General features: G+C 37.1%; 1 protein-coding gene across 2 annotated transcripts in view; it reads right to left on the reverse strand.

The window, feature by feature from the left end:
- Positions 1 to 19,822, reverse strand: part of COL12A1 (collagen type XII alpha 1 chain) — a 110,921-nt gene that overhangs the window by 79,724 nt on the left and 11,375 nt on the right. For both annotated transcript variants that reach the window (XM_057738447.1, XM_057738448.1), the window contains exons 4-13: positions 18,602 to 18,745; positions 18,067 to 18,126; positions 15,818 to 16,081; positions 15,475 to 15,639; positions 14,626 to 14,799; positions 12,623 to 12,913; positions 11,621 to 12,223; positions 10,195 to 10,467; positions 7,207 to 7,479; positions 5,313 to 5,585 (exon numbers count right to left, since the gene is read on the reverse strand). In XM_057738447.1, the coding sequence (XP_057594430.1) occupies positions 5,313 to 5,585; positions 7,207 to 7,479; positions 10,195 to 10,467; positions 11,621 to 12,223; positions 12,623 to 12,913; positions 14,626 to 14,799; positions 15,475 to 15,639; positions 15,818 to 16,081; positions 18,067 to 18,126; positions 18,602 to 18,745 (2,520 nt within the window). The remainder of the gene's footprint in view (positions 1 to 5,312; positions 5,586 to 7,206; positions 7,480 to 10,194; positions 10,468 to 11,620; positions 12,224 to 12,622; positions 12,914 to 14,625; positions 14,800 to 15,474; positions 15,640 to 15,817; positions 16,082 to 18,066; positions 18,127 to 18,601; positions 18,746 to 19,822) is intronic.

Genomic DNA, 19,822 nt, shown 5'->3' on the forward strand with positions numbered 1-19,822 from the left:
GAATTGTAGGTTTTGTCCTCAAACTACAGAAGGTCAGACATCAGTAGCTACAGAAAGAGATTATTTGGCTTGGATTGGGTTTGGGAGTCTCTTTTTAGTGTACCTGGGAAGGAAGAGGAAAGACAGAGGAATAAGAAAGGTGTTAGAAGACCAGTATACGGCCTCTGTCCAGCAAAGGTTACAGTTCTTCCAAAGGGGAAAACACAGAAACAGCGGCAGTGAGCAGAAACCAACTCCAGGGGACTTTTCGCCACTTTGCCTCAACCTTTCCCCAAACATGGACCCCCTTTTGCTCCAGCAAACCTCCCCCATCTTGAGCTCCTCCTCTCCCTCTGCCCCAAGACTTACAAATGTATGCTCTATGATGTTCAGATTTATTCACGTTTTTTACCTAAGTGACATTGTTTTCAATAATAATTAATCTCATGGTACTTGTTTTCTGCTGTTCTGAACCACATGCCTGCGCTTTGTATATTACTTTTACCTCCGGGAATAGAATTTCTGGCAATCGTTTCAAACAAGTCATCTTCCGTAATGATAACATGCCTTTATCTCTATTTCTTTGATGCCTTCTCAATAGTTTTTCCTTCTCCTCTGTTCCCCCCAGTATAGTACCAGGATAGGTATAAGGAATAATAATGCTTTTCTGTCATAAATTTAAACAAACAAAATTTATCAGTTTTTAAAATTCTGATACTCAGTATTTCCGATCTGATTACAAAACATACTCATGTATACTCAAAAGGCATCATTTCTGATGCCGGCGTGCATGCATCTCTGTGCCTGCTGCTGGGGCAAGTAATTAGACAGGTGCAGTTCTCATGATCTGAACATCCACAAGGGGTTGATTCTACTTTTTCCACATATGAGGCCAAAGAACTAAGGCCCATTTAAGTAACTTTCCTACATTTCCTTAGCCCTTTTCCATTTGCTTTCTGAAAAGCAAATCATCATCCAATTCAAATATAATTATAACACAAATTAGCCAATGATGATGACTGAAAAATTAATCATTATGAAATGAAACTCTATTTTCACCTTACAGATTGTTCCAGCCGGCTTTCATTGAGTTACACATACCACTTTCAAAAATAGAAGTTAAATTGAAAATGTAATGCAAACCCTCTTCTGAATCAATTTGTCTTTTCCTTTAGAGCTCAACTCAAAGTCATCCAACTTTCCACAGCAGAATACAGAAGACCTGCTCTGGATAATGTTCATGTGGAAACACACTTGATTTACAACCAAAGACTTGGAGTCACCATTCCAAAGGACAAAGTTCACTATTGATCAGTTAACTTAATTACTTTAAGCAACACCTAGTTCTAAAAAACCCCTAAACAATTAAATGGGCCTTCAACCTCAAAGCCTGGGTGAGATTTCTTCCATACTTGTCACCTCTCTGGTGTAATTTAGGTGTTTCTCTGATAAGCCATTCATTTGCAGAAAAGAAAATATGAATTGCTGTTTGGAGACTGTGCTAAAGTTCCCTGCAAACATCAGAGCTGTTATACCCAGAATATATGATTTTTCTAATTAGGAAACAGCAGTAAATCTAGGAAAACATAGAGGCCTTATTTAGTCCATCTTGGAGGGGCCCCATGTTACTCAACATCTTGCAGAAGAATCCCTGTGATGTGCTAAAAACCTCATTGTAACAAAATGTCAGCTGAGTTAGCTTGGTTTGATGTACAGCAAGCCATTCATGTGTAGGACACTGGATGGTTGCTATGGCAACTGAAACAAATGAAATTGTGAAAAAGTCATCTTTTCCATAGCCAAAAAATCCACTCAAAAATAAAACAACTGTACTATTCCAAAACTTTTCATTCACTTGTGGTAAATCTCTGAATTAAAATGGGCATTATTCATTTCGAGGTTTATAAGAGCAGGTTTCCCTCTCTGTAAACACTAACAGTGACAACCAAAAATTCTTTCAAGACTTAAAGCTCATTTACATGTACAGCAGTGTTTTAGTAATTACATTAAATCTACTTTAACAACAACAACAATAGGAGAAAGAAAACAGTGTAAATCAAACCTAGTCGTTTGTGCTCAGATTCCTCTGAAGTTTGGATCTGAAATAGTAATAAACTCTGCCTTTGTGATTCTATTTCATACAGTACTAGGGCCAACCATGAACTTTCCCAATGCCAGTGCTCATAAATCTCTCTTCCAGGGACAGGGGAATTTTCTGATCATTGGCTGCATTTCAAGAAAGCACTAGGAAACAGATTAAGTTAGGGATGGTTGTAGACCACACTAAATATTTTTTTTAATTCTTTTTTAATTGAATAGAATGCACTTCAGTCAATCTATAAAATTTTCAACCCACAGAATGCCCTTGCTGGCGGAACCATGCCTCTGGATGGAAGAAACATTCCTTCAAGGTCTGCTCTAACCACCTCCTCTCCCAAGAGAAAAACAGATTAGAAAAACAGCAACCCTCAAAAGCAGTTGCCTGGCTCTGTTTCTGGGCTTTCCATTCCCTGCATTTACCATCATATCCTATTCCTGTATATGGTATGTGGATTTGGCTAAGTTAATATAATAAAATGAAATGGAATAACCAGGGGCAAAAATCTTCTATTATTTTAATTTAGTCACAACTATGCTTTCACATATTCATCAAGTTTACCACACATCATGCAATGAGATAAATACGTCAATAAAATCAGGCTGGCAGCATTTTCTTTAATCCTTCACTACAGTAAAGAGCTTTGGTGTCAATGGGAAAAAAAATCTACTACTACAATTTAGTTATGAATTAACTATATTTTTAAAATGAACTTGCAAATCATCTAGTTTTCTTCCTTCTCAGGGAATGGGAAACTACTTTTTTAATTTATTTCACTATCCTTGTATCTCCCTTCAAGATTATTTCTGATCAGATACATTTATGTGCACACTCACATGTATATACAAGTTGGTAGATTTTCTATACCACTGTGCAAAGGCAGAAAATTATAAACGATTCAGCTATACACCTGGCCCAGAAAAATCATCACCCAGTAGAATGCATTTGCTGTTAAGTTCGAATGTCCATTTTATTTTCTAAAAGTTAGTAATACATTATTCTTAGTAAAAATGCCTTAATCTTTAAAATCAAGACTTTTGACTGAATATATTTTTTAAAGTAAGAAAAGCAGAAGAATATCAGAAGGTTAAAAGGTACAAGCAGGGACTTCCTAGGTGGTGCAGTGGTTAAGAATCCGCCTGCCAATGCAGGGGACACGGGTTTGAGCCTTGCCCCAGGAAGATACCACATGCCGCAGAGCAACTAAGCCCATGCACCACAACTATTGAGCCTGTGCTCTAGAGCCCATGAACCACAACTATTGAGCCCATGTGCCTCAACTACTGAAGCCCATGCACCTAGAGCCCGTGCTCTGCAACAAGAGAAGCCACCACAATGAGGAGCCCGTGCACCACAATGAAGAGTAGCCCCTGCTCACCGTAACAAGAGAAAGCCCGTGTGCAACAACGAAGACCCAACACAGTCAATAAAAAAATAAATTTATTTTAAAAAAAGCAGAAGTAAAACTATTAAATTATTTCTAAGATATTCTTTATAAGGAAGAAATGTTCACAAATATAAATAACCTATAAATATTCTATAAAAAAAAATAAAAGCTCAACAGGTGATCCTTAAAAAATCCTATGAATAATCTATGTTGAAAGCCTGCAGAAAGCACATGAAGAAGAGAACTTCAGCGGTCAAAAGAAAAGCACAAATGTCTCAGAAATTCTGAATGTTGCTCCAGATATAAAGATCACATGCTTCTATTGTTTGGATTATGTCTCCGTAATTAAGGCAATTTCCATTTCTCTCTCTTATTATTTTCAAAACTTTAGAGTAATCAATCAATATCTTTGAAATACTTACAAAAGCTGTATTTTTAGATATCAGTTCTAAAGTGAATGTTGTTTCCCCTTGATGAACTTCATATATGTGGAGTATGTTAAGAGTTCCCAAAGCATTTCACTTACATTCTCCCATTTGATCTTCACAGTAAGTCTGGGAGGAGGGGAGAACAATGGTCATCCCCTCTTTACAGACGGGTAAACTGAGGCTCAGCAGGGTTAAGGGATGATATTAATGTCACATGGCGAGGGAGCCAAACCAGGACTCTTCTGACAATCAGTACTTTACACACTGGTATGTAATCTTTCATTTAAATCCTCTCCTAATAATAAATTTCACAGAGTATTGGACTTCAACTCTTGACCACTATTAGAGACAGAATTTTGGTTAGAATATTTTTGTCTATTTGTTTTTATTTCTTAACTAAGTCTTGAAGTTTTAATCAAAACTGCCTCTTGTAGGCCTCGTCCCTGTTAGTTACAACATCTACAGTCCTCCAAGCTCTTGGATCCACTAAATGTGATGGATATTTTGCCTAATATCACTGTGATCTCACATTACAAAGATACTTCAGATTCATTTTCTTCCTACAACTATTTTAACTAAGTCATAGAAAAGATGGTGCTAGCAAGAGGAAATCTATACTTGATTTCCCATTTAGGCCCCCAGCTATGGAACTGAGTCATCGTTTTAACCATCCACTGATACTTTTTTAACACTACAATCCATTCTCATTGCAGTTAAGTTAAATTTCTATTTTCTCACACACACAACTTACTTTGTAGTTGTGGTGAGTCAAATCTAAGTTGCCATTATAGTTCAAAAGAGCCCAAGAAATATGAAGCCCTCTGACAATGAACTCTAGAGAACCAAGGAAACAGCTTTGGTCTTGATGGTTCTTACTAAGTACTGCATTACCTCTGAACGTCTAACACTGAACTGAATTTTAGAGGTCATTCAGAAAATAAATAAACAGGAACTTGGATTCTCACGTTTCTCAAGCTATTACAAATGCTCATATGCATGGTGCCTGAAAAGAGGCTGAGAGTCAGAAAAGGGTTCCTGTCTGCTCGTGGGTGATGACAGCGGCCATGTGACCTTGAGCAACCCAAACCCTCCCCCTCCCAAGGCCCGTTCCCACTCTGAGTGTCACACACCTATTCTCCGTTTAACCAGCCCATGGCATTGTACACACATTTCTATGGCCTTACTAAGCACTCAGCTCCCCAGTACACTTCTTCCCAATCAAACCTAATTTTTTCAGCAGCTTACATTCTACATCTCTGAATAAGAGACAAGTTTATGACTACTTACTTTTCAACACAAATTCCTTTTAAGAGAAAGGATTGCACACATTCCCAGATTTCATTCTCTGAAAACATTTTAAGCTTCCTACATGCGATCACAAGCAAGCTCAGGGATGTCTATAAAATATGATAGTAATTACCTTCAAGTGTTGTCCCTTCTCCAGAAAGGGCATCTCCAGCCCCAGACGCATACAAGGCTGTCACAGATAAGGCATACCGTGTCCCTTCGTTTAATCCTCTCAGGACAGTATTGGTTGTGTCTCCCCTCACAGTGACCTCTTGAGTTTCGCCTCCTGCCATGGGGGTGTATGTGACGAGATACTGTTTCACTTTTCCTGGTGCCGCGGTCCAAGATAATTTCATAGTTGATGTCGTAGGGTCAGAAACTCTTAGATCTCTTGGGTTCCCTCTAACTTCATTAAAAAAAAAAAACACAACATCAAAACTCACTATTTAATAAAATGACTTTAAAAACACTTTGTTGCTTTATGTATATATACATATATAAAATCAAATTTATATCCTGGGTGAGATTATAGCTACTGTAACTATTGACTAGCCATAAGAGTTGAAGCATCTCTAAATTGGGCTCTATGTGTTAGTAAAAACAAAAGCCAACCAGTTCCTCTTCTGTGTTTACACATGTTAAGATCTTTCAGTTAGAATCTTTCATGTAAAAAACTACAATGTTTTCTCTAAAAGTGGAACAAAGCACTATAAAATGTATATATGCTGATTAGTATCACAATGGAGATTTTAACTCCGCTAAGAAATCGTCAATAAAAAGGGTTTGTTGGAGTAATGCTGTGAACATCTAAATGTGATGGCCATAAAATACCCCAGTGTGATAAAAAATGATAAATGATAAAAAAATAATGCTGTCCCTAGAAAAAATATATGAGAGGAAACAGCCCATGTGAGGTCAAGTCTTGGTTAAAACTCAGGGACTGCCCATCCCTTTGCAACTATGATGTTTGGCTCTTCATGCCTTTCCTGGTAGAGTGGCCATGTGGTCTCTGAAGGGTCTCAAGGCACCCAACTCTATGACTCTTCCCCCCCCCAGGCACACATCAGCCAGCCACTTTAACTCCAGGAAACAGAAAGGTGAAGCATCACTGGGTCTTTTTCTGGTGCTTGGTAAAAAGAGCCCTAGATCCCCAACTGGAAAGAGTAAAAGAGTAGTGACTTCCCAGAGGGAAGAGAGGAGGAAGAGAGCAGGGTCTCTGAAGGAGAGGCTAATCAGCTAGGCTGCACCAGGAGGAGAGTAGTGACACAGGCCAGACTAGAACGTGAGTGGCAAGAAAGTCCACAAGCTCAGATTCATCGCCTATGAGCAACATGACTCTGAGCTATTATTTAGCTTCCTTAGCCTCCATTTTTTTTTTTTTTTTGCAAAACTGGGATAATAAAAGTGACAACTTCATAGATTCTATGCAGGGATTAAATGGGATAATATATGAAAAGCTCTTTGCACAGAACCTGACATAAATAGGTGCTTAATAACTATTTATTATTGCTAATAGGTAGTTACTACTATTTTTAAAAAAACTTTAAGGGATAAAATGAAAATTAAGAATGTCTTCATTTTTCTCCATGAAATCACACATTAAATACTAATAATTTGCAACTAATATCAGAATCTATCCTAGGAGACAAACCATTCTATTTAAATAAAAACAGGTTAATATTTTTAAATCTTCCTGAAGAAACAATATGTAATCTGTCTCAATGGTACATAATGATTTGATTTTTAATCCCTAGTCATCCTTCAGTTTATATTAGAATATTTAATAATATTATTTTAAAAGACTACTTGGACCATATCATAGCATTCAGGTTCTGCTGACACCAATAAATGCTGTCATGAGTAAGTCAAATATTTGAGTAAGTCAGGTCTAATAGGACTACCAGCTAAGATACTCAGATAATTGAGACAAAGTGTCTCATGGCTTGTGGCATCTGGACAGTTATCTAAGGCTTCTCCTATAGTCTAAGATTTCCATCGTTACCGAGCGATAAGCATATCTCCTCTACCTTCTTCAGTGGCTGCATTTCCAGTCAGTGGAGAGCCAGGTCCTGAGAAATATTCAGGAATTACAGATACTTCATATTTTGTGTCTGGAGTCAGATTCTCCAGCGTTCTCCTCCTCTGATTGGATGGGGTGGTAACTTCTTTGCTTTCTCCACCAGCAACTGGTCTATAGATAATTCGATACCTTAAGACTTTCCCTGGAGCTTGGGTCCAGGTAATTTTAAAGCTATCTGTAGTCTCATCCGTCACCTTTAGGTTTCGAGGTGCTCCTTTTACTGAAATTTAAAAAAATAATAAGAAGTTGACTGATTATATGTGAAAAATAAAAAACTAGTTTTTGATCACTAAATTATAGCATTTTTCTAAGCAAATTCATGAGCAGTTTTTTGACAAACATCCTGGTTCCTGCCTTCATTTAGCCAGATATTAACTAGACTCTGAAAGAGCAAACACTCTACAACATCCAGAAAGAAACTAAGTACTGTCAACTTTTTAATCAAATAAAGAGGTATATAACAATAACTTTTAAAATCATAACTACTCAATTAAATTGTAAATTCATGTTGACATAAAACTCAAAAATAAAAACAATCCGTTTCTTCAAACATAAATAAAAAGGCTTTCACTGTTACTAGATTTTCTCAAAAAAGTAGGAAAATAATACCTAACACCCAAGTCTACCATATTTACCCACTTGAACAAATTGTGCTATCCAATTAGTCCCGCAACTAACACTTTTATCTGCACAGCCATTTGACTTGAGACTAATTAGACGATACAGGTGTTAGACCAAACACATTGTAGGTACTTAATGAATGCTAGTTGAATCTAAATCTTGAGGTTAAATTGCAATGTAAGTAACATCCACACACAGTCTTAAATGAAATTTTTGTTAAGCCCAAATGAGAACATCACTTGGTTTTTGTGGTTTAATGACCGTTTTGTTTAAGAAGCAAGCTGTTATATGGATAACACAGTCAGGAAAGACGAACTAAATCCATTGGGGTAAAACCACAGTGGAATATATCTGCATGCACCTCACATACAATTAGAAGTTTAGAACTTTATCTAAATGTCCAACACATCAATAGACCACTCCAGGGAAAAAGGAGTTGTATATCTCAAGAAAAGAAAGAAATGGCAGATGGCAGAGTTACATCCATGATTCATTTAACAGGGCAAGGAAAAAGACTAAATTGGTCAAAACAAACAAAACTGATGGATTTGAATACTGGCTCTGAAATGTAATTACTGTGTAATTTTGAGTCTCAGATTACCAGACAGTAAAAATGGGACTATTTGTAGGGTTACTGAGGTAGTTAAATGAGATAGTCCATGGAAACAATTATCATAGTACCTAACACATGGCAGAAGCTCAGTAATTGCTGGTTTAATAAAGGTATTGAGTCAGACACTTCCTTACTGACAAAAGAAAGTCTAAATCTCAGATTTCAGTACAGACAACAGCATTGGAAAGGTATTACAAATTCTATTGTAGTAGCCCAATGACCAAAAACTGGAGTATAAACAAATACAGTTGGCTCTACTCAAAAACCCTTCAGACTTCAATTTCTTCTTGAGACACAGCTCCATCCCCATCCCAAAGGGCTGAAGAAACAGGGCCAGGCTCCGGAAACTCAGTGTGGGCATTACAGAGAAATCATCAGAAAGTCAGACATATCTAAGTGTGGACTGCTAGGTTATACTATCACAAAAATCATAAGACAAGAAGACATCTTAGGTCATCTAGTTTATCTACGAGCCTTCAGGCAGAAATATACCTAAATCATACATGAAAGAGAAATCAATCTTATCTGAAAATTTTTTCAGAGAAAAGATTCTCTAGCTTTTATCAGCAAGTAGACCAACATATGCCTTCCCTGTCAGCCAATACATCTTTGTAACTATCTTAAATTCCTCATGCTGCTGTTTCAGCCTCTTCTATACCCAATAAAAATGGAGAAGAGCAACTGATATCTCTTGTAATATTCACTGTATTTATCTTAAAGATCAATTGTCTGGTGCTGGCCTTCTAACCACGTTCATCAGAATCCTTTAAATGTCAAATGTAGAGAAATGTACCAGAAAGTATTCAAGCCTATCCAGTAAAGTGGACACATCTGCACAAATATTGCTTAAAATATCTGGTAAACATGTTCTTAGCATCATTACCCACAATAGCTAAAGGGTGGAAGCAACCCAAGTGTCCACCACTGTTGGTATACACATACAATGGAATATCTTTCAGCCACAGAAGAAAGGACATTCTGACATATGCTACAAACGTGGATGAACCCTGAGGACACTAGGCTAAGTGAAATAAGCCAGTCACCAAAGGACAAATACTGTATGATTCCACTCATATGGGAACCTAGAGTCGTCAAATTCATAGAAACAGAAAGTAGAATGGTTGTTGCGGGTGGGAGGGAGTGCAGGCTAGAGGGTAGCGGGAACAGAGAGTCATTGTTTAACAGGTAGAGAGTTTCAGTTTTTTTGCAAGATGAAAACATTCTGGAGATGAATGTGATGATGTTAGCACAACAATATGAATGTACTAATTGCCACTGAAATGTACGCTTAAAATGGTCAATTTTATGTTTTACACATATATGTATATTTTACCACAATTTTTATAAAAAGAAATAAATTTTGATAATATATATCTGCCATCAAAAGTTTGGTAGTTTCAGAAATATTTAAACATGACACTGCTGAAACATGGGACAGAAAATGCTGGGTAAGCTGTATTTCAAGAGTTAATCCCATAATTATTAACAGTTCTCTATGTCTCAACCTCAAATTCATCAAAATAAATCTAGGGTCTTTTACTCAAGAGTTTTTCTCTTTTCAAAAAGATTTATGAGTAGCTGTGTTTTAAACATACTGAATCTTACAAGGGCATTCACAGTGCTGAACTATAAAGCATATGGTAACAATGTTCTACAATAAACTGTTAGTGTGGGGAAAACAGTGGAAAGCCCTCCTCACACCTTCTGCGGTGGTCTCCTCTCCTGCTACAGGAATACTGAAGCCGTCCTCGTACTCCGCAGTCACGTTGACCAGGTACAGGGTCTCTGGCTTCAGGTTGCTGAGAATGACACTGGTGCTCGAGGCTGGCTCCACCACCGTCACCTCGCCATCCCCAGTAGCCTCCTTGTAGGTGATGCGGTATGAAAAAACATTTTCTCCAGCAGGAGACCAACTGGTTTTCAAACTGTAGGAAGTCACCTCAGAAAAACTAAGATCCTTTGGAGCCACATAAGCTGTTAAGAAAAAAAAAAAAAAGGACATAGATAAAAATGTTTAAATCTATAAAGCAAAAATGGACCTAATGACTACACATTTTCTGAAATGGCTTACATTCACCTGGGAGAGTGGTCACTGAGACCAATGCACTGAGTAAACATTCCACACAAGACCACCGAGAGAAAGCCTCTCACTCACAGCCCTGCAAAGAGGTCCTGATCATTTGTCTTGACCATTCATTGCACTAAGTTATGTTGTTTAAATAACTAGTTCAACCTGAATTAGAATTTCGAGCTTCTTAAAGCAAAGCAGTAATGGAATGGTCCTGCCAACAACTGGAATATTTAAACAGTATAGCATCTAAAATGAAACATCAAAATGTTCCATTCTTCCCGGGAAATCACCTTTGGTGGTAGACAGATATTTCAAAGTAATAATTTAAAATTTTTTCTGACAGAAGAATATTTATTAAGCTAAATCATAGGAAGGCACAATGTTTAAGGCACACTGACTATTCTTAGGGGACATACAATTGAACTGGAGAGACAAGAGAATATAAAGTTATCAACAAAACAAAGTAGTATATTTGAATGCCAAATGACTAAACGTGATAAGTGTCACAGCACTAGAACAGTTAAGAAGCTTGATGAGAGATGGGTCTTTTAACTGAATGTTGAAAAACAGAATTTGGACAAATGAAGAAAAGAGGATAGGGAATTCCAGATGTGAGGGATGATGCCCGAAAATGGTCCAGGAAACAGAATGCGTAGGAAGACATCAAAGATCCAGGACTATGTTCCAGTCACCTTTGATTCAAAGGAACTAGCTCAGCATCTAGTACACATTAGACACTCAGTTTGTGGTTTGTTAATTGGATATGACAAATGGGTGTGATAAAGCTGGTTCCCAGCCCTGCTTGAGGATCTAAGACCAAAAACATCTCATGACTCTTAGGATAAACAGCTTTTTCATCAATAAATACCTGACCCATACCCAGGAGAAAGTCATATCTCAGAGCTACATGAGCAAAGTTCAGTAGTTTTCAATAACATAGGAAAGTTACTTTCTCCTATAGATAAAAAGAATTGACAAAGCATATTATCCACAATTTTAGAACCAAAAATTCTTTGTTCATGAAAACATAACTTTTACTTAACAAACTCTACTAACCTTTTTTCTTTATAGCTGCCAATTCTTGCTCAATTCTAAGGCAGATAGACTGTGTGAGTTCAAAAGATATCCTCTGAAAAGCATCAAAATCTTCCACTGTGAACACATGGGTCTCAGCAGGAGGAGAGGCAATGGCTTCTAATTCTGAGCGAACAGCATCCTTCACACCAACTGCAAAGATTTCAACATCCGAATTCCTTAGTTTTATAGCCGGGTCTCTGAAAGCATCTGAAGATTTTCCATCCGTGATAAGAATCATGACCTTTGGGACGTTGCTTCTTGAACCCTTGTTCGGCACAAATATTTTCTCTCTGACGTAAGTCATTGCTTTCCCAGTGTTGGTAGATCCTCCTCTGTAGGGGAAGGTGTTTATTGCTTCAATTATATCTTCAACTTTGGTGAATTTTTTCAGCGTGAACTCAGTATGAGGATCCCGGCTGTACTGGACAAGACTTATCTGTACCCTATTTGGTGAAATCTCAAAACTTTTTACGAGAACTTCCAAAAAGGCTCTAACTTTAACAAAGTTTGCAATCCCAATGCTATAGGAACCATCAACCAAAAACACAATATCAGCTTTTATATCCACACCACGTGAGCATTCTGCAAAAAGAAAGAAAGCCCATTAAAGTTCAACAAATACAAATTAATCATTAAAATATATATACAGCTCTCCCTTTGCATCCTTGGGGGACTGGTTCTAGGACCTCTTTCCCCGTAGCTCATGTCCAGCCTACAAAACAGCACAGGGAGGTCGGCACTCCAAATCCACAGATTCCACATCTGCAGATTCAGCCAACGTCAAACCACACAGTTGGTTGAATCTATGGATACAGAACCTCAGATATGGAAGGCCTGTGGTATCTGGTTTTCTTAGTAAGCAGCCTTCTTTAAAAGAAAACTATTGCAAATACTTTGTTTAAAAGTAAACCTGAACCAGGGAGGCATACTGTCAAATGGACCTTCACGTATTCCAAACCCAATGATACACCATTAACTTACCCACTTGAACTTTCATTGGCTGAGTCTTCTCCATTACTGAAACGGGTTCACTGGACGTCAGTCCCTTCATGGCAGAAACACTGATCTGGTATTCTGTGTCTGCTGAGAGGTCACGAACGCTGAGTGTGGTCGTCTGAGGGCCCACACTCAGAGCATGCTGTCGGCTTCCCGTGGTCATGGGTGTAAGGAGAACTTTATAGCCAGTCACTGAGCTAGAAGATGGATTCCAACTTAGCTTAATGTATTTTGATGAGACTTCCGTGGCAATCAAATTTGAAGGAGGTTCAATAACTACAAAATAACAAGCAGAAGAGTGATTAAAAACAGTGAGATGCAGCCCTTATTAATGAGGTCTTTCTGTTTGCACCTCAATTTTCTTTATTCGAATTAATCATGAACGCCTCAGGAAAAGTTCCCCAATCCCAGTCCCCCACTTCCACCTGTATCCATCAAATCAAAAGAGACGGAAGTGCCTGAATTTTAATCAGGGAGATGAGACATTTAGGGGAAAAGAAGTCCTTGGAGAAATTAATAATAAGACATCTGATGCCTAATTCACCTCTGGGCCCAAGATTTTCCCTTCCGGTTTTGGTATTACATTCATTGCCTTTATTCAGGAACCAAAGAAGGCCAAATATTGATGAATATTTGTTAAATCACTGAGTTAACACTTTAGAAAGTTTTTCTCTTACTGTAAGCATAATAATGTAATATTTAAAAAACACTTTGTAATATGCCAAGAAAAGTAAAGAATTCAGCAGTTCTTAAATGACAAGTTCTTATCATTTTAAACAACTGTATTTCCACTTACCGTATTTCAAGGTAAGAAAAAAAAAATTCAGCTATGTTCACAATGCCACCAAACAGAGGTGAAACAACAGTTTACAACATGTATATTGACAAGCAAATACTAATAATCTAAAAATGTTCTATCCTTACTCAATGTAGAACACAGTCATGTTCTTAACAGATAACAAAGTATTTCAAGCTATTTCAGACCAAATCTTCAAAGTTTTAGATTTGTCAGTGGAATCAGTTTCCCAAAAGATACAGTTCTAAGCTTTTATAAGTCAGCCTGCAACAGTGGATGGTAAAACATGCACAAGGTTACACTGTCTTCTCTGAAAGGCAATCATTCAGATATAGTCCTTAAAAATGACGTCTAAAGAAGTGAGAAGTAGTGGGAAGAAAGCAATGGGCGTGCCAACTGGAAGTTTGGGCCAAGCTTTGGAGTGATACGGAGACCATGCAGGCACAAAAGTTGTAGGCAGTCGCCCGCAAGAAAGAAGTCCCCAAAGAAGAGTAGAAACACCTGTGTCGCAGCCCACACCCCTTCCAGGAAGAGTTCAAACAGGGGAGGAACCGAAGTTTGGCCTAACCTTGCACACACACCCTAGTGAAGATGTAGGATTCGAATGTTTTAAAAGACGGAGTAAACAGAGGTTGACCAGGGGAAAGTCAGGCGGGGGTGGATTTTGTAACAATACAGAGCAAAAAATCAGACATTAGGAAGTAAAACAAAGAAAGAGATTCAGAGCCCATGAAGTAATAAGAAGGAGTTCTGAAACAGAATTTGAGCCAATGAACATTGCCAAAATACTTGGGGTTTGGAGATTAAAGAGTTTATATGACTGAAGATGTAGCTATTTAGAACTTATCTTTAATCAGTTGTCAATTCTCGGGCTAAGACGAGAACGATCATGGAAACTGTGACTTTTTAATGCCCCAAAGGATGCTTATGAAATGTCTTTTTCTCTCTCCCATGTATTTAAAAGCAATGACTGATAAAATGGGAGCATTTTCCAAATGTGGGAGGATCAAACTGACTGATTTTTGAAATATTCTTAAGAGCTCTGAAAACACTACGGTGATGGAAAACTCTTTTCCTTTGCCATTTAACTGAAACAGAATGCTAAATTAAATGTCCCTCTGCCTACGAAGACATAAATTCTCTTGAATAATGGAAAAGGCGAACACGTGGGAACACTCAACAATTCACTCACCTTCTTCTCCGCTGACCAATTCGCCAAGCTGTTCATCCACACCTGAGCACACCTGGGAGATGATCTCATTCTGAATATCCACAATCGCATCAAAGTTGGCCACATTGAAAACGTGATTTAGTGAAGGTGTGGAGGCGATTTGTTTGAGTTCTTTTGCATCTGCAGCTTTAATGCCTTAAAAAAAAAGGGCAAGGATATATTGAAAGGGGAAATGTGTTGAGTCAGGCACGTTCTTTGCTTTCTTAGTCTTTCCCAAGTAAAGACATTTTCAAATCCTTATTCAGTCATAAACTGGAATTGCTTTGCTTCCTAACGAATGTACAACTGTTGAAATGACAAAAGCATTTTCTCATTTCACATAAAGTGGCCAAAGAGGCAAATGACTGGTTGGTAAAACAGAGAGGGCTGTCATGCCAGCCGTGCTATCATTTGTCCCTGTCATCTGTAATGACAATACTTTTTTCTTCCAAAGTCCTGAATGAGCTGGAACCCTCTGAATTTTTCAAGTGTTACATAATAGAGGAAACACATAAAAAACATTTAATGATAATACAAGGAGGATCTTTATCAGAATCATTGGCCCAGCATTCTTTGAAAAGCAGAGGGTTGACGAAGAAGGCAAATACTGTCTTACTTAATGCATGTGCTAAAGGAGTTACATGAGAGAAACAGATAAGCAGAATTTTGACTCAAAAATGATTTGGATTAACACTGCACTATCAAATGCAGTAAGCACTGCTTTCCTTCCTTGAGGAAGGAGCCTTTCTTGAGGAATCAACCCTTCATCTTCCCAACCATTAAGTATTAAAGTAGTTCTAAAATGAAAATACTTAACCAAACTTGACCTACCCAAAGAGAAAACTTCAACCCCAATACTTCGAAGCTCTCTTGCTGGAATTTCCACTTCATCCTGGGATTTGCCATCTGTAATAATAATTGCCACTTTGGGAAAGCCAACTCTTGCTCCAGCGGATTCCGTGAAAGTATTTTTAATTAAGTAATCAATGGCTTCCCCTGAAATGAAAAAAATATGTTCAATTACTCCACACAACACAATTTTATCAAAATCAAAAACCATGGGATTAATTTCAAAATTATTTAACATATGATAATTTGTTTCTTTCCCAAACAGACATTTCATTTATCTTAAACAATACCAAAATTTGTAAAAAAAATAAATAAATAAACATACCCGTCATTGTGTTGCCACCTTTGTATGGGATTTTTTTAATTGCAGCAAGCAGCTCATCCCGTTGGTAGTACTGATTTAAGTTAAATTCCGTCCTGGTGTCAGAGCTGTACTGAACAACTCCAACCCTTGTCTTCTCTTCCCCGACGTCAAAAGCAGACACAAGAGCAGAAATGAAGTCTAAAATGTACTTGAAATTATTTCTTCCCACACTCCATGAGCCATCCACAAGGAACACTAAATCAGTCCAGGCACTGACAGAGCATTCTGAAATACATGTGATGTATTTTTTAAGTGACACACTATTAAATCTATCTAGCACTATTAAACCTATCTAAATACACATGATATACTTTTTAAATGACACACTATTAAATCTAAGGAATACAAACTAACAGTGCAAAAAAGTTGGCTCCTAAAATCATTTTGTTCATTAGAACATTTCACATTGTTCTTTACCCACAACTGACATGCACAACAGAATATAAAATTTTATTGGCACACACGGAAGCATTTTCAGTATCTTCGTGAAGATGCATTTCTGCAATTATATGTCTCTAAATTGTTGTATAAGACATTGTGCAAGACAAGATAGATATATGACCTATTCTCCAAGAGCCTGAACCCAAGTATTGTTGCTATTGACATCTATTTTTATAACTATAACCTCACTCTTTTCTCCAAGTAAAAATTATGTAAAATATTTAGGAGACAAACAAAAGAAATGTAAGCAAAGTGTTCTCATTCTTGGTATTTTGAGACCAATAAATAGAAAACAATTGCTGTACTATGTAAGCAAATGAGGTAGTGTTGAAGAAAAGAGCAGATCTTTTAACATTCTCCTGCATTTTATAATATGATTGTTTAAAGTTTGCAGCTGGTTAGTCTAGAAGGTTAATGGAGTCCTAACAGAAGTACCAACAAGCATAAATACGATGGAAAATAACCATAATATCTTGTCCTAACTATCAATGTATTTAAATTTGACAACTAAAACCTACTTGTACTAAACAAAAAGGAGGGGAACGTTGTAATTCAAAAGTAAAAATATATGTGGTATCCTTAAATCGCTAAAAATGCAACAATTGGCCTTTACAACCAAACATATTTTTCCTTCTGTCTGTGGTCAGGTGGGGAGGGGGGAACAGGTTGGTTTTTATGAAAATCTGTATTTGTAAGGCAAAGCTGAGTGTTTTTTCTGAAGATATTTTTGTCCCTGCAGTCAGTTGGTGGATAATAAGAGAAAGTATTTGGCTAGGAAGAGGAGAAAAGGTCCTGGAAAATTTGCAAGCCAATACAAGTTGCATGCCTAAATAATTTTTGCATGGTATTTAAGTGTCCAATTTAAGTCTATTGAAAATCAATATTTGAAATAATGCTTTGATTTAGAATAAATATTGACAATTCAGGGAAAATATTTGCATTGTAACTGCATACTATAAACTTCGCATCAGATTATTAGACATCAGAAAGAATTATAAACAGTGATCTGGAGGGAAAAATTCCAGATAAAGGGAACTTTGTGTTCACAGTCTTTTCATTGTTATCCTGAGTCATAAATCCAGTTTACAAGGTGGCAAAATTAAAAGTCCAAGAAACCCCTCAAGGCTCCATCCCAGCAAGTCAGACAAAGCAATGTAAGACAAAAAGGGGCTAGAAACTGCAAAACCAGACAATAAAATTGCTTTCATTTGATTACAAATGCATCAACTTATCAGAGCCATCTTACAGAGACTCTGGAAATGGTTACAACTGTATCAACTAAACCCATGTAAACACCCTAGAGATGAGTGTAACATATGCAGAGACCTAGAAATACATTTTCACAGCAACGGAATTGCTGATAACAGTGTGAGGGGATCTCCCTTGCGGTCCAGGCTTATCGTTCCCATGTATCCCTAACCTAACACCAATTTCTACAGTTTGTCTTTGAGAAATGAGTTAAGTCCAGTGATCAGCTTTATTTTTCACCTACTGCCAAAATCCTGCAGAGAGACTTGGACACACATAAATTTAAAACACTCCCAGTGAAAAGAATATTTACTGCACAGAATGAATGGTTAGAAAGTAAGAATGTAGGTGTTATAATCGCTTAGTCATACATTACTATTATATTGCCTGTACTTCTAGATAAAACCTATAGAAATTAATATAGGAGTGAGATCAAACTATGAATCTAGCTGGAACATCTCCTATACATTACATTTATAACTTCTGCAAAACCAGGCACAAATATTAAGAGAAATGCTTACTTTGTATCTCTGTTTTTCCAGGTTTCTTCTCCCCTGGCTTCGACGGACCACCTGTTTGAACTGAGTCAAAACTTGATTATTACAAAAGGATGAACTGAGTCAAAACTAAATTATTACAAAAGGAAATGAACCCCTACAAATATTCTCTAAGAAGAAAATAAGTACTTTGTCTGCCACCATTGTCTTTCAAATGTATGGTCCTTTCCCAGCTGGTCAGAGAATACAGCCAAATAAGCATTCCCTTGCAAATAAATTATTTTTAGTGAAATTTTAGATCTATTTCAAAAAAAAACATTAACACTGTTGCTTGGCAAAGTCTAATGTTTTTAATAGCTTTCATTCATAACATTCCTGCTGCTTCCAGAGACCAGAATTATAAATCAAGAATGAATTATTCACATCTACTACTAACTAGGATCATAGAAAGAATAGTTAATACTGATATAAATTAACTCTGCCTAATAACAAATTAAATTTGAAACTTGGAGAAATCTGCAAAATATAAGGTATAAAAGTAGTTTATATGTGTGCTTACTTGTTAATTGGCCTATAACTGGTACACTTTCTTCTACTTCATCATATGAAGTGATTGTCACCACATACTCTATTTCAGGTATAAGCTCTGTTAATAAAGTTTCAGTGGTACTAGCTGCAAGGGTAAATTCTTTAGTGGGCCCATCTGAAAATATAGAAAGAAAAATATCAATACAACAACACTTTTTTCACATATAACATAACATATACTCAAAATCTAAAAATTCAAAATATACATTTTTTTCAGAATACCCAAACATTATTTTTTACTGCCTTCCAAAACCAATACTTTGAATTCTAAAAATTCAGTAAATGGACTGGCATTGCCTTTACTTGTTATAATCATATTCCATATTTGTTTGAGGACTTGAGTATTCCTCTAGATTCAAGATACAGCAGAATATCCAACAAAAATCGCATTGTTTTTGAACACTAATCGTAGATAACAACTTTTCTTTGTAAATGAGAATATAAAGCAAAAAATAATTTAATTTTAAATTATGCATTGGGAGAGAGCAAGGAAAGAAAAGGAAGGGCTGAAAATCAACTCGAAGACAACAAACCCCAGAGGCAGCAATGAACATATACTGGGAAACAGCATCCACTTCTGCAGAAGAAGTGCACCTGCCATACTCCAGCGGGGGAGGGGGGCACACGCTAATGGGAACCATGGTCCTCCAAATCAACTTAACTAGGTATCAAACATCTCAAGGTACAGTACTGAGCATTTCCTTGTATATTACTGACAATTAACATACTTCCTTCTAGATTACATTAATGCTCAATTCAATCAGGAAACACAATAGTTCTTAGGGACCAAGTGACTTTTTTTTTTTAATTTTATTTATTTATTTATTATTTTTTGGGGGGTACATCAAGTTCAATCATCTGTTTTTATACACATATCCCCGTATTCCCTCCCTTCCTTGACTCCCCCCCTCGAGTCCCCCCCACCCTCCCCACCCCACCAAGTGACTTTTAAAATTCTTAAACATATTAAATTTTCATCAAAACATAAATAATCAAAAAAGGTAACAAATGTAATAGAACCCTGAGAAATGTTCCAGGTTTACATGTGGGGCATTGCAGAACCAACCAGGCCCCCATGGGAAAATAAGACACCAGGGCTCTGCTGGGTTGGATGGTCCCAGTCTCAGGTTTTAAAGCACAGGAGTCAGTCGTTTCCAACATCTGGAAACCAGATGAACTTTTTTGCAAATGC

The sequence above is a fragment of the Hippopotamus amphibius genome, chromosome 6 (genome assembly GCF_030028045.1).
Source record: "Hippopotamus amphibius kiboko isolate mHipAmp2 chromosome 6, mHipAmp2.hap2, whole genome shotgun sequence".
Classification (NCBI taxonomy): domain Eukaryota; kingdom Metazoa; phylum Chordata; class Mammalia; order Artiodactyla; family Hippopotamidae; genus Hippopotamus; species Hippopotamus amphibius.